Source organism: Sceloporus occidentalis, unplaced genomic scaffold (genome assembly GCF_023333645.1).
Source record: "Sceloporus occidentalis isolate IW3139 unplaced genomic scaffold, rSceOcc1.0.p SCAF_4, whole genome shotgun sequence".
Taxonomy (NCBI): domain Eukaryota; kingdom Metazoa; phylum Chordata; class Lepidosauria; order Squamata; family Phrynosomatidae; genus Sceloporus; species Sceloporus occidentalis.
Genome location: NW_028316984.1, coordinates 15,459,978 through 15,472,565, shown reverse-complemented (window position 1 = coordinate 15,472,565; position 12,588 = coordinate 15,459,978). Strand labels below are relative to the sequence as shown.

Here is a 12,588-nt window from a genome sequence, read left to right as displayed (position 1 = left end):
AGAACCTAATTCAGATACAACAGAAGTTAAAAGTACTTCTGGGGTAGTTTTATTTAGGCCTGAAATGACAGCCAAATGACATGGCTTCCAGCAGCGTTTGGGGCATAATGTTTAGATGTTGCATACCCCAAACATGGGCAGAAACCACGCCAATGCTGTCTCTTCCGAGAAGAACTGAGCCAAAAAAGGAGCAGAAAAACCCACTTCTTTTTGGTGGCCCAGTTCAAGTCTATGACAACAGCTTGAATCAGGCCAGGGAACATGCGGTAACAGTGACCCCAGCACAAACCAGAATGGAGCTGTTGAAACTCTATTCACAACCCATTTTAGAACTGTTAGTGTGAAAACAACTGCTCCCTGACAGTTCTTTCAAAATTAATCCTAATTAGTTAATGATTTCCAAATAAAAATTGATTGGTTGGTTGATTGGACTCATATCCCGTCTTTCTCCCAAGCAGGGATCAAAGAGGCTGACAGGAGCTCCCATCAGTTTGTTAGGTACCAGGCCCAAGGTTGTGACCGTAGACAGGTTTTGTTACTCCCTGTCACTGTAGGAAGCGTTACTTTCAGTGGAAAAGAATTTGACACATAGGGCTCAAGCAGACGGGGCTAAAGGAGGGGCCAGAGGCTGCTCCTGGCCTGGGACCACAGCAACCAGATGCCACAGTCCTGAGGATGCCCACTGCCGTTGGTCCTCAACAGGCCATAAAAAGGAGCACTAAGAAACTACTCTTTCGCAGCTGCTTTTGGGCCATATTTGGCAGCCTTGATGCAGCCACCGAGCGATCCGAGTACATGCATTATGTGCATGCCCCACTCCTGGATCAGCCCAATAGCAGCCCTTTTGGGCTGTCTGTTTTAGGCCATACTTTTCCAGCATCCTCACATTTGTTACCACCTCCCTTTGTGATCAGCAAGGTGATCTTTAGACATGGGCTAGTGAGGGAGCTAATGGGATTCAAATATCCCAAACGCTAGTACTTTAGGGATTATTAATTGCAGTATAATCTTTATTCCTTTGTTTCTGGTCCTGTGCCTTCGTGAGCCATATAACAAGATTGTTGTTTGCAGACCACTGGTTGTGTTTATACTCCTATCATCATTTCTTGTTTCTATATTAACCCTGACCTTTGTTCTTGCTCTTGGCTCAACAATTTCACTTTCTTGGTACAGATCAAAGCACATTTCTTGTCTCTTTTTTGAAATGTAGATATCCATATGTGAGGTTCATTTAATGGGATTTTGAAAAATGTTTGGTAATAGTTGGTATAAAGTTCATAATAAGATAGGCTCTTACTTCATGCAAAGTATATGTTTTGTATGTCCAAGGATTTAGATTCAGTCTGTGGCATTTCAATGGAAGATGGTCTTGGGCAGAGGCAAGCTCTTGCCTGAGACCTGGAAGAGCTGTTGTCGACTGAATTCTGGGTTAAGTGGGCCCAGTGATCTTACTCACTATAACAGCTTTGTACACAATTTATTTTTTGCTTTGTATGTTGGATGTGTGTTACCTTGTTGGATGTATGTTACCTTGTGAACACTTTAGTCTAGCATCTTTGATTTCATATGTGCCACAAAATTGCTCCTTATATAGAGTAACAGAAAAATTAACACTTCATGACATGACTAGGTTCTATCCTTGATACTGAAGAGGGCAGATTTTGAGAAAAACTAAAATTTGTCATCTCTTGTGTTTATGTTTTCATAAATGAAGTGTTACATGAACAGCAAAACTCCTATTTTTCTGTTGAAAATGCATATGATGCCAGACTGTGGGGTGATGGTAACTCCTTAGAGTATTTTCCAAGCAGTAGGAATGTAGGGGGTGTCCTAATCCTGCGGTTAAGGTCCCTTGTGTCCATTGTTCATACCACTCTGTCCCTGGTCTGCAGAGTACAACAGCTGCATAGTACAGCAGCAATTGCCCCATCTCTTTCATGACAAACTCTTATTTCCTCCCCATTACATTGGGCTCAGAAATCACACATGCAGTATCTACATATTCACCCATCTTGATAGTTTTCAGTGCAGACAAACACAGAGGCACACAAAGAGAAAGAGGAACATAGCAGACTGCCTTCTGTTCAGTCAAAAACTGTTGGTCCATCAAGCTTCCACTGTCTGTTCTGACCAGGATCACCTCTGCAAGGCATTCTTTCCTACTTCTATCTAGATATCTCTGGTGGTCTCTAATCCAAGCGCTAATCAGCCACAGTACTTCATTGCTTCTGAAATCCAATTGGATGTATTCAGGGTAGCATACACACAAACAGAAAGAACATAGCACAAGTTGAATACATTATAGGGTCATTCAACAATAAAAATGGTAGTTGACCCAGTTAATCAAAGGCAGAAAATTTCAATAAAGAGTGGAGGTTTGTATTAAAATTCCTAGAGGAAAGTTGAGGAATGTTTGCAGTTTTGGAATTTAAGGATGTACAATTGACTGATTTAAATGTCTTAAATTTGAAAAGGCTGCAAAAGGGGAAAGGGAAACAATAATGTTAATTCACATAGGCATAAGAATATATTTATGCTTAAATAAGAAATGAAAAGCAATAGAGTCTCAATATAAAAATCCTAAAATAGCCAATAGATGAAAACACAGAAATGGTCATGTCTAGCAAGAAGGATGTCTGTATGGATGATGGGGTTTGTGAGAGAGGATAAGAGAAAATGTATAAGAGAATATGAAAAGGAAGGGAAAGGAAGAGGGACTTATTCTCATGAGAAGCAGGGAAGTGAGATGGGTGAGACGGATATTATGAATCAGTTTATGTGTGTGTAAATATCTTGATTTTGATAACAGCAGCAACAAAAAACCTAAAATGGTGATTGGAGACATTTTTGCTCCACCAAATGTTCAGAATGCCAACTGCCCTAAATAGAGCATAGCTTTTATATCCCATGACGTAAATTGAACTATGGCTTCTAGCTGGAGAACTCAGTTCTTGGTAAGTTTGTGTAATTCTCATTGATTCAAATGGTCTGTTCTAGTGGTGATTAACAGTTCATTTTAGACATAGATATTTGAAATATATCTGGTGTTTTATTTTTAAATAGATGACTTCTAAAATAACCAAGATCTATTTTTACACTTACAATACACTGCTCAGCCAAAGTTGGTAAGATCTATTTTAGATACAGTAAATCTTAAGTTTCCACTTTTCAAAATAGATAGAAACCACCACCACTTTATCCACGCACTTTTATAACATCATTAATGTTCTCAAAGATCAAGGAAAGTAAAAGCATCTTGATCTCAGGGAAAGATGGTGTTTTGCATTGCCAAGAAATAAACTTGAAGTAGTAAGAGAAGGTTTTATTTCGATCACAAGAGAAAGCAAGAAAGAAGGAAGGAGAAGGGGCTGTAAAAATGGAAAGCAAGTGAATTCTGGAAGGTGTTGTAGGAAGTGAGATCTTACTATGCAGGATGATATGTTACTGCATACTTGGTTGAGCAAGTACTTACCTGAGTAGTAATAGACTATAGAATGTAACTAATAGACAATTGAGAAAATAGGCAGATTATAAAGGTCAACTCACTTTCACCTCCTTGGATACACAGACCAAGTATCAAAGGATTTTTTTTAAGAGTCAAATTGAACACACACACACATATCTTACCATTAATGCCTTTAGCCTTAGGTGATCCATAGGGCCCTATTATAGCAAGAGTATATCTCTGACAAGCCACTTCATACTACAGTAAGAGGCTGTATGTCTCCTCTCCTCTCATTAAAATTATCATTATAATTATTTCATTCATTTATATCCCACCTTTTTTCTAGAGTAGGATTCAAGGCAGCTCACAAATTATTAAAACCTGTTCAGATTAAAAACCAGTCTCTTCAACAGTGTGATGCGGCAGCTAAAAAAGCCAATGCAATTTTAGGCTGCATCAATAAAAGTATAGTGTCTAGATCAAGAGAAGTAATAGTGCCACTGTATTCTGCTTTGGTCAGGCCCCACCTAGAATATTGTGTCCAGTTCTGGGCGCCACAATTCAGAAAGGACATTGAGAAACTGGAGCGTGTCCAAAGGAGGGCGACAAAAATGGTGAAGGGTCTGGAAACCATGTCCTATGAGGAACGACTTAGGGAGCTGGGGATGTTTAGCCTGGAGAAAAGAAGGTTAAGAGGTGATATGATAGCGCTATTTAAATATTTGAAGGGATGTCATATTGAGGGGGGAACAAGCTTGTTTTCTTTTGCTCCAGAGAACAGAACCCGGAACAATGGATGCAAGCTACAGGAAAAGAGATTCCACCTGAACATTAGGAGGAACTTCCTGACAGCAAGGGCTGTTCGACAGTGGAATGCACTCCCTCAGAGGGTGATAGAGTCTCCTTCCTTGGAGGTCTTTAAACAGAGGCTGGATGGCCATCTGTCAGGGATGCTTTGATTTGGATTTCCTGCATGGCAGGGGGTTGGACTGGATGGCCCTGGTGGTCTCTTCCAACTCTATGATTCTATGATTCTGTGTGTGTGCGTGCGTGTGTGTGTGTTATTCAGGAAAAAAAACTGTAGAATTAAAATCTGTAGAATTAAAATTAATTCAAAGACAAAATAATAACAAAAAAGCATACCTTTAAAACCCACCAAAGCCAATTCCTTAAAGCCTGAGAGAATATGAAAGTTTTCACTTGGTGGTGGAAGGAGTGCAAGGAGGGAGCCATCCTAGCCTCCCTAGGGAGGGAGTTCCAAAATCTGGGAGCAGCCACCAAGAAGACCTTCTCCCTTCTTCTTACCAAGAAAATTTAAGAAGGTAGTGGGACAAACTCATATAGGGAGGTCAAGTCATTCATATAACCTGAACCCAAGCTGCAGGCTGTGTAAGTCATAACCACGCAGCAAAGTTAAAATAATATGAGAAGAAGGATTTCAGTTAGATGTCTTCTTGGTATGATATTTTTCATTGTTCACAAGTTGTTGTTTTTATCATAGGGAATAATTAAAATAAGGGCCTTCACTCTGTAAACTGAAAAGTTGCAATCTAGTAAGAGATTGATTAAATGGCTAAATTGGCACATAGAGTAGTTGTAAATGTGAGAAAAAGTGAATTTGGACATGGATAAGATAAGTAGCAATGAAAGTACAGTTGGGAAATAATGATCACAGATATTTTGGAAATAATGCTGCATGAAAGAGCAGTTGAGACCCTTACACTAAGAAAATTATACATTAGACGATTTCAGCTTTTTCTGAAAAATCAATTTTGTGCAGTGCTGAAATAATAATGGAATAAGACAGTGAGAATGAAGAAACCGGAATAGTTTCCGAATGAAACAGTGTTACTTTGGGGGCACACCCATCCTTGGGTTAGTTTAGGAAAGAACTGAAAAAGTAATAATATATTTCACTATCTACAACCATGACTGATGGTTGTCAGTACCTGGGGCAGGAATAATTATCCAATGATGCCTTTTAATAGAGCTCTTGGAGAGTGGGCCACCAGAAAGAAAACTGTCTTTTTGCCATAGATCAGTTTACAAAGATTAGTGGTAGATCTCACATGAAGTTAACATTGTTTAAATTAGCACCAGAGTCCTTGTTTGTTGTTCAAAGATACCAAGATAGTAAGGAAAGGAAAGCAATCAGATTGTGTAACGTGTTCATGGTGTCTGCTTCAGTGTTAGCTGGAGCTTGACACGAGGAACATGTCTGTTTAGATTTGCTATATTAAGCCCCTTTCATTATCTCACTTTACAATCAGTGCTGAAATATCTGATCTTTATTTAGCTTTTTGGTGGTTGATTATAGCCTTCTTGTATGTTGAAAATCATGCTGTATAGGGAAGACTGTGCTGTGTTAGAATGAAAACAATTTCGTGAACATGTGTCCCTGCAGAGCCCTCTCATATTCTTGAAGTCAATATCTTGATTTCTAATGACTTGCAAAAAGAATTCACACTTGGAAAAACATCAGAACACGGGAAGAGCTGCATTGGGTTAGACCATATTGGGCCTTAGCTAGTCCAGCACTCAGTTGCTAATGAGGCTGACATGACTGCAACAGTACCCTCTTCAGCAACTATCGAGAGGTTTGCTGCCACTGACACTAGAGGGAGTATAGATCCATCATGGCTAATAGCTAGTGATAATCCCCATCCTCAAGACTCTATTTAATCTCTTTTTAAATCTGGATGAGTTGGCAGCCATCAATTAACTTGTGGTAGCAAATTCTACAGTTGAGTATGTGCCATGTGAAGAAATATTTCCTTTTATCTGCCTTTTAACTTCTCAGCAAGTTACCCCAAATTCTAGTATTATGAAAGGAGAGAAAAGCTTCTCCTATCCAGGTTTACCAAACTATGCATAATGTTACACCACTTATCATCCCTCTCATTATTCACCCTTTAAAATGGTAAGCAGCACCCAACATTGCAAATTTTCCTATATCTCTCTGAGTATCCTTTTTTTCCTAGTGTGGTGACTAATATTCCAAGCATGGATGTATCATAGATTTATATAACAATGGGATGAAGCAGATGGGGCAAAAGGAGTGGCCAGAGGCCACTTCAGCCCCAATCACTCCAAGACCATGGTGACCAGACGCTGCAGTCCTTAAGCTGGACACTGCTGCAGTACTGCACAGGCTACCGACAAAAGCAGCTTTTTGCCACCACTTTTTGGACCGTCTGTTTGGGAGTGTGCATCATTTGAACGCCATGCCCCCAAAGCACCTGGAAGGCACTGTTTGGCTGATATATTTTTGGCCAGCAGTATGATATGGGCAGTTAAAATATTTTCAATTTCTAAATATGTCTCAAGTGGAATTTGTCTTTTTAGAGCACCTACATACTGAGTTCATGTTCATTTTTAACATGTCCATCAAATGATACACTACACTGCAGAATCCCTTTCTTGATCTGTCACTACCACATCAGATCCCATCTATGTCAAGCTGAAGTTAGAGGTTTTTTATTTTTTGGCCCTGATATGTATCACTTCACAGTTGCTAGCACTGAATCTCATTTACCATGTTAATGTCCAAGTTTGGAGAGATCCTTCTTGAACTCTTTGCAATCTGTTTTTGTTTTCTTACTACCTTGAACATTTTGATGCCTTCAGCAAACTTGCCAACTGCACTACTGATGCCTAACTCCAGAAAGTTTATGAGCAAGTTATAAAACACTGGTCCCAGTACAGATCTCTGAATGACCCCACTGTTTGCACCCTCCATTGTAAGAAGCAGTCAACTACTTATTCCTATTCTCTGCTTCCCACTCTTTCACCAGTTTTCAGTCCATACAATGATTTCTTCTCTTTTTCCATGACTGCTACATTTTCTTAGGCGACTTTGATGAGGGACTTTTTCAAAAGGTTCTTGGAAGTCTAAATAAACATTGGCTGCTGGATCACTCTTGCTTTTGTGTTTATGGATATCTTCAAAGAATGTGAAGTTGAAACTTTCATGGCTGGCATCCATAGTTTTTTGTGGGTTTTTCAGGCTATGTGGCCATGTTCTAGAAGAGTTTATTCCAGATGTTTCACCAACATATATGGCTGGCATCTTCAGAGTCACAGATGCTGGCCAAACATCAGGAATAAATTATTCTAGCCCAAAAACTTACAAAAAACTATTTTCAAAGAACTTTATAAAACTGAATAATATCTTTACAGAACTGGCCAGTATTGATTTTTTTTCCAGAGGGCTTGCCCTTCTATATACTTGACAATATATAGGTGGTGGCGAGGATGGCTGAGGGGCAAGTGTGTCCCTTGTTGCTTTGCCACCACCCTGGCTCTTCCCCCAGCTTGGTGACACTTGCTTCTGCACGCTGCTAAAAGGACAAATAAATGGGCCCTAGAGAAAATTAAGTCTGAAATCTTCCTAGAAGCCACAATGACAAAACTTTGATTGTATCCTGAGAAGACATAACTCACTAGAAAAGAGAATAATGCTTGGTAAGCAATAAGAAAAGAGGAAGGCTACATTCCAGATGGATAGACTCAGTCAAGGAAGCTATGGCCCTGAGTCTGCAAGAGCTGAGCAGGGCTGTTGATGACAGGGTGACTTGGAGGTCTCTCATTCATGAGGTCAACATAAGTTGAAGTCGATGGAAGTTAACAACAACAAATTTGTCAGTAACGTCTAGAGCTTTCTTTTTTCTGTTTCCACTATTTGCCTTATCTAATTCTGTCCTCCAGTAACATCAGTTCAGGCATGGGTACCTGCCCTACATCCCCAGATAAAGGAAAAGAAAAAGAGGAAAAGAATTCATTTAGCTTCATGGCTGTCACCTTATCCACCTTTAAGTCAACTGCCATCCAGTGACCCAGCTGACTTTCCAGCTATATCAAGCAAAACTGAGAATTCAGGTGGGTTTTTTTGTCATCTTAAATGTCACGTGGTGGTTATTATTTTTAAAAGCAAGGTTTTCAGTGCAGATAATGACTTTGTGATCCAGAAATAAGAATTTTGCCCCTCCCCAAGAAATTTCCTTCAATCCCCAATTTTCTAACACTGAAAATCATTCACACCAACAGCTCTTACATTTGTGGCATTCGCATTTCTTTGATAACCTCGCCTGCCTAAACCATATTTCTGAATGCTCAACTGAAGGTTTGAATTACTAAAATGCTAGAAATCTGGGGACTGAAGGAATATTTAATTGGGGGGACAAAATTCTCCTCACATTTCCCTACACACACACACCTACACCCATGCCATAATCCCATCACTTGAGGCACTTTCCCCCCATTCAGGTTACTTACAATGTCAGAGCCAAGCTAAAGGAAAGGGATTAGTTCCTGTCATTGATATTCCCTTTTTGTTGAACATAAAGATAGATCCTCCTTCCCTGCATGATCTGTGAATGAGGTAGGCACATGTCTGGCCTTGTGAGTTCAGCATTCTGCTTCAAGCAAGAGAGAGGGAGATGATGAAAGGAAATCTCCAGAAATACAAGGAAAGGGTTATTTGTTTAAAGCAAAACACATTATAAAACATGCATCTGAGGAAGCAGGCTCAAGTCTATGAAAACTCATGCTACCAGCTTCTTTCGTTCAGTTAATCTCAAAGGTGCTAGTCTGATTTTCCAGACTAACATGGCTATGCCTTTGAATTCTTACATTATAAAACTGATATTCTTTCTTTGAGATCCCATGTATACAAACACATACAGTGGGCCCTTGTTATCTGCAGGGGTTTGGTTCCAGGACCCATCGTGGATACCAAAACCCATGGATTCTCATGTCCCATTAAATACTAAATAGTGTCCCTTATATAAAATAGCAAAATCAAGGTTTGCTATTTGGAATTTTATAAATATATATATTTTCAAGCCATGGATGCTTGAATCCATGGATAAAAAATCCATGGATATGGAAGGCTACTGTATAGTAAAACAATAGTAAATATAAAGCAAACCAAACATACAGAGCAAAACTACAAATATAGCTCATGAAACATAAAACGAGACTTTCAATACAAAATTAAAAATTATTCAACAAATTCAACATTTTAATATGCCTATATATTCAATATACTAATATGATCTCTAAATAATTATTATCCTAAAAGGATAAATAAGATTTCTTTAAAAAAGACTTTGCCTCATGTCAAAAAAGCAATTCTAAAACTAGGAAGAAGTAGGTCCCAAATAAAGCCTTAGTAACAAAGCTCAAATACAGGCATGTGTTGCTTAATATGGCAGGTTATGTTCCATACTATCACCATAAAGCAAATACCACTTTAAATATCACATTACAGCCTTTCCCCTCACTTACCAGTGCATATAAAAGCTTAAAAACATATGTACACTATCATTTATTAACTTCGCAATAGCTCTAGGCCTATGCAAAAGTAAAAATAATAAAACGAGGTCAGACAGTGACACTGAGACACAAAGTTCACAATTGATGTGAACAGACTGAGCATAGGTAACCAAAGGGTGCAATACCGTAAAATTGAAAAGCAGCACATTAGCGAAGTGCTCAAAAGTGAAGTGCCTCAAATCGAGGTACACTTTATAGCAAAAGGTCCTACCACTTACAAAAGGACCACTATCCTCCATTATCTTGTATCAAAATTGAAAGCCGTAACCACTGTCTTTGAAATGAATGCATGCATCATAAAAACTGAACATGCTCTTGAACAACAATTTTCATTCTAGCTAACTAATGTTATGGACATCCTATTTCTAAGGGAAGCAACCAGGATGATTGTCTGTTGCCTGCCGCTTGAGTTAGAACTAGGATAAAAGGCTGAAAGGTGGGATTTCTTTTCTTTAAGATGTTCTCCGTGTTTAACCACCATGCTTATCTGAGGCCAGTTGGCTCTGGCTTCTGAGTATAAGTAATCTAACTATAAATGGCAAGATCAAGGATAAGCACTGTTGACCTTTGAAGTCATCAACAGTTATTGTTCATGCTACCAGAATTAGAACAACAAGCAGCCGCTACTACTGCTGTTCTAGAATTTGCCCTTGTAAAATAACAAAAGTTTATTTCTAGCAACAGTTTTTAAGCTACATATACTCTGTTCAGAAATCTAACTTTTTTTTCCACCAAGAGAATAGTCTAGTGAGATACGGTCATGACAGATGTCTGGTGGTTGTTGCATAAATTAACACACTGCAAGTTGACTTGCAGAACTTGTAAATTGTGACGTCAATGTTTGGAAAGATGTAGCTTCTTTCAGGCTGCATGCACACCGCAGAAATAATCCAGTTTGACACCATTTTAAATGTCCTGGCTCAATGCCATGGTATTCTGGAAATTGTAGTTTTAGCCTTCTCTGTCAGAGAGCTCTGGTGCCAGAACAAACTTCAGTTCCCTGAATTCTATTGCATTGAGCCATGAATGGGAGTTAAAATGGGATTATTTCTGTAGTGTGGATGCATCCTTAGTGAACTTTATTCCATGTTGGAGTCCACATTTACATCTTGTTTGCAGGAGACATTTGCAAGTGAAAATCAGAAGGAGGTGGGCTTAATCATTATCCTAAGAGTTCACAATTCTCCTGCCCTCCCAGATCTGGAGTTACCAGTGTCTTGGAATTTGCTGGAGATAAATGAGGAAAATGGACTGCAGGGAAGAGGCGAGAGAAGCTGTGCCAGGGAAAGATTTGCCATGTCAAGGAAAAAATCAACACCTTTTCAGTGGCTGCCAGTCTTCACAGACCCATGACACAGCAGGAACTCTATATCTGCCATGGCATACGTAGTTCTTCTACAGTATACTAATATTTATTTGGATTCTGTGTTTTTGCTTCTGATGTAGACAAAAGTCGTTTGGCCTTCCTCAGTGTTTCTTTAACCAAACAGTAACAGAAAGCTTTCAAAATTGCTAAGCTAGAAATAGGAGGGTTTGATCTTCACCTCTTCCTAACCGTCTTCTTTCTGTACTCTAAAGAAAACTTCTGCCTGAAAGGGATAATAATTCAGGAAATAGAAGAACATCACAAAAAACCAGAAAAAGTAACACTCTAGGGATTGCTATGGCTTGAGTTTTCTCTGCATGCCATCAAGAGAATGTTGTCCTGACTTATTTTCTTTAAGTTAATGACCTTTACTCCTTTTTATGTTGTTAGTGAACAATAGATTCATTATCTGCAAATATTCCCTCTGGTTCCACTATGTATAGTCATGTGACCTCATCATCATGCAATCAGAAGTAATTCTGCCTGAATTAACATCTTAGCCTTGGAGTAATAATCCAAAGGGTGTGTTGCATATAGCACATAAATTGCATTATTTATTTGCACTTACCCACAAGTTCTTTTCTTGATGGTCAGCATAGCAGAGAAACAAACTATTCCTCCATAAAGTTAAAAAAAATACTGTACTTTGTCAATTTATTTTGAAAAACAGTGAAAACTTCTTTTTGTTTCTAAGTATATCAGTCCTCTGTGAAAGATTCATTCTATGCCCAACCTTTGGTGATCATGTGAATCCTAGTGTTCTAGCACATAGTAACACTGTATAGTTATTTATGTTCTACATTGCATAAAAATAACAGAAAATTCTTTTCTTGTTCTATTCCACGGCCAGATTTTCTATGTCATGTTCTTGTTGGGATATTCATCATCACTCAGGTATCCAAATTCAGACATTTCAAGTAGTGGTCAGTACATTTACTGTAGTAGTAGTCAATAATATATAATAAATTGTCCCTAATGTAAGGAGTATGCCATTCACTTACCTGTTGCTTGCTGGTTGCTTGCAATTAATTTCCCATTCTTTTGACAATAGTCAGAATATAGTCAAAAGATAAGGATAATTTGTATATTCCTTCCACAAAATATGTCTAATCTAATTAAATGCAAACTCAACTTTCCATGGAAAAACTGAAAAGTAATGTTAGAATTTCAAGGATAACTTTAAAATAACCTTCCTTGCCCTGGCTGTGGTAGCTGAGGATGATGAAAGTTGTACAGTTGAACTTATATGCAGAGGACTAGGTTGGAGGTATTTGCTGTAAATTATCTAGGAAGGGCTTTAGGTGATGCTTTAAGATAAATAGAAAGGATCTGGGCAAACACAGGAGACCACATCTCCTTAAGCACCTCTTCTTTCTACATAGTGTGATACACATTCCAGAACACAGAAGAGGAGAACAAAGTCCAAAAAGGCTGTACTTGC

General features: G+C 38.7%; 1 protein-coding gene across 4 annotated transcripts in view; it reads left to right on the top strand.

Annotated features, from left to right (window-relative positions):
* The window catches only part of SLX4IP (SLX4 interacting protein), a 105,397-nt gene that overhangs the window by 81,781 nt on the left and 11,028 nt on the right, over positions 1-12,588 (top strand). Inside the window, exon 7 of one of the 4 annotated variants that reach the window (XM_089519269.1) lies at positions 11,998-12,041. The exons of the other annotated variants lie outside the window; for them this stretch is intronic. Within the exon in view, the coding sequence (XP_089375395.1) occupies positions 11,998-12,041 (44 nt within the window). The remainder of the gene's footprint in view (positions 1-11,997; positions 12,042-12,588) is intronic. 4 annotated transcript variants of the gene reach the window in all.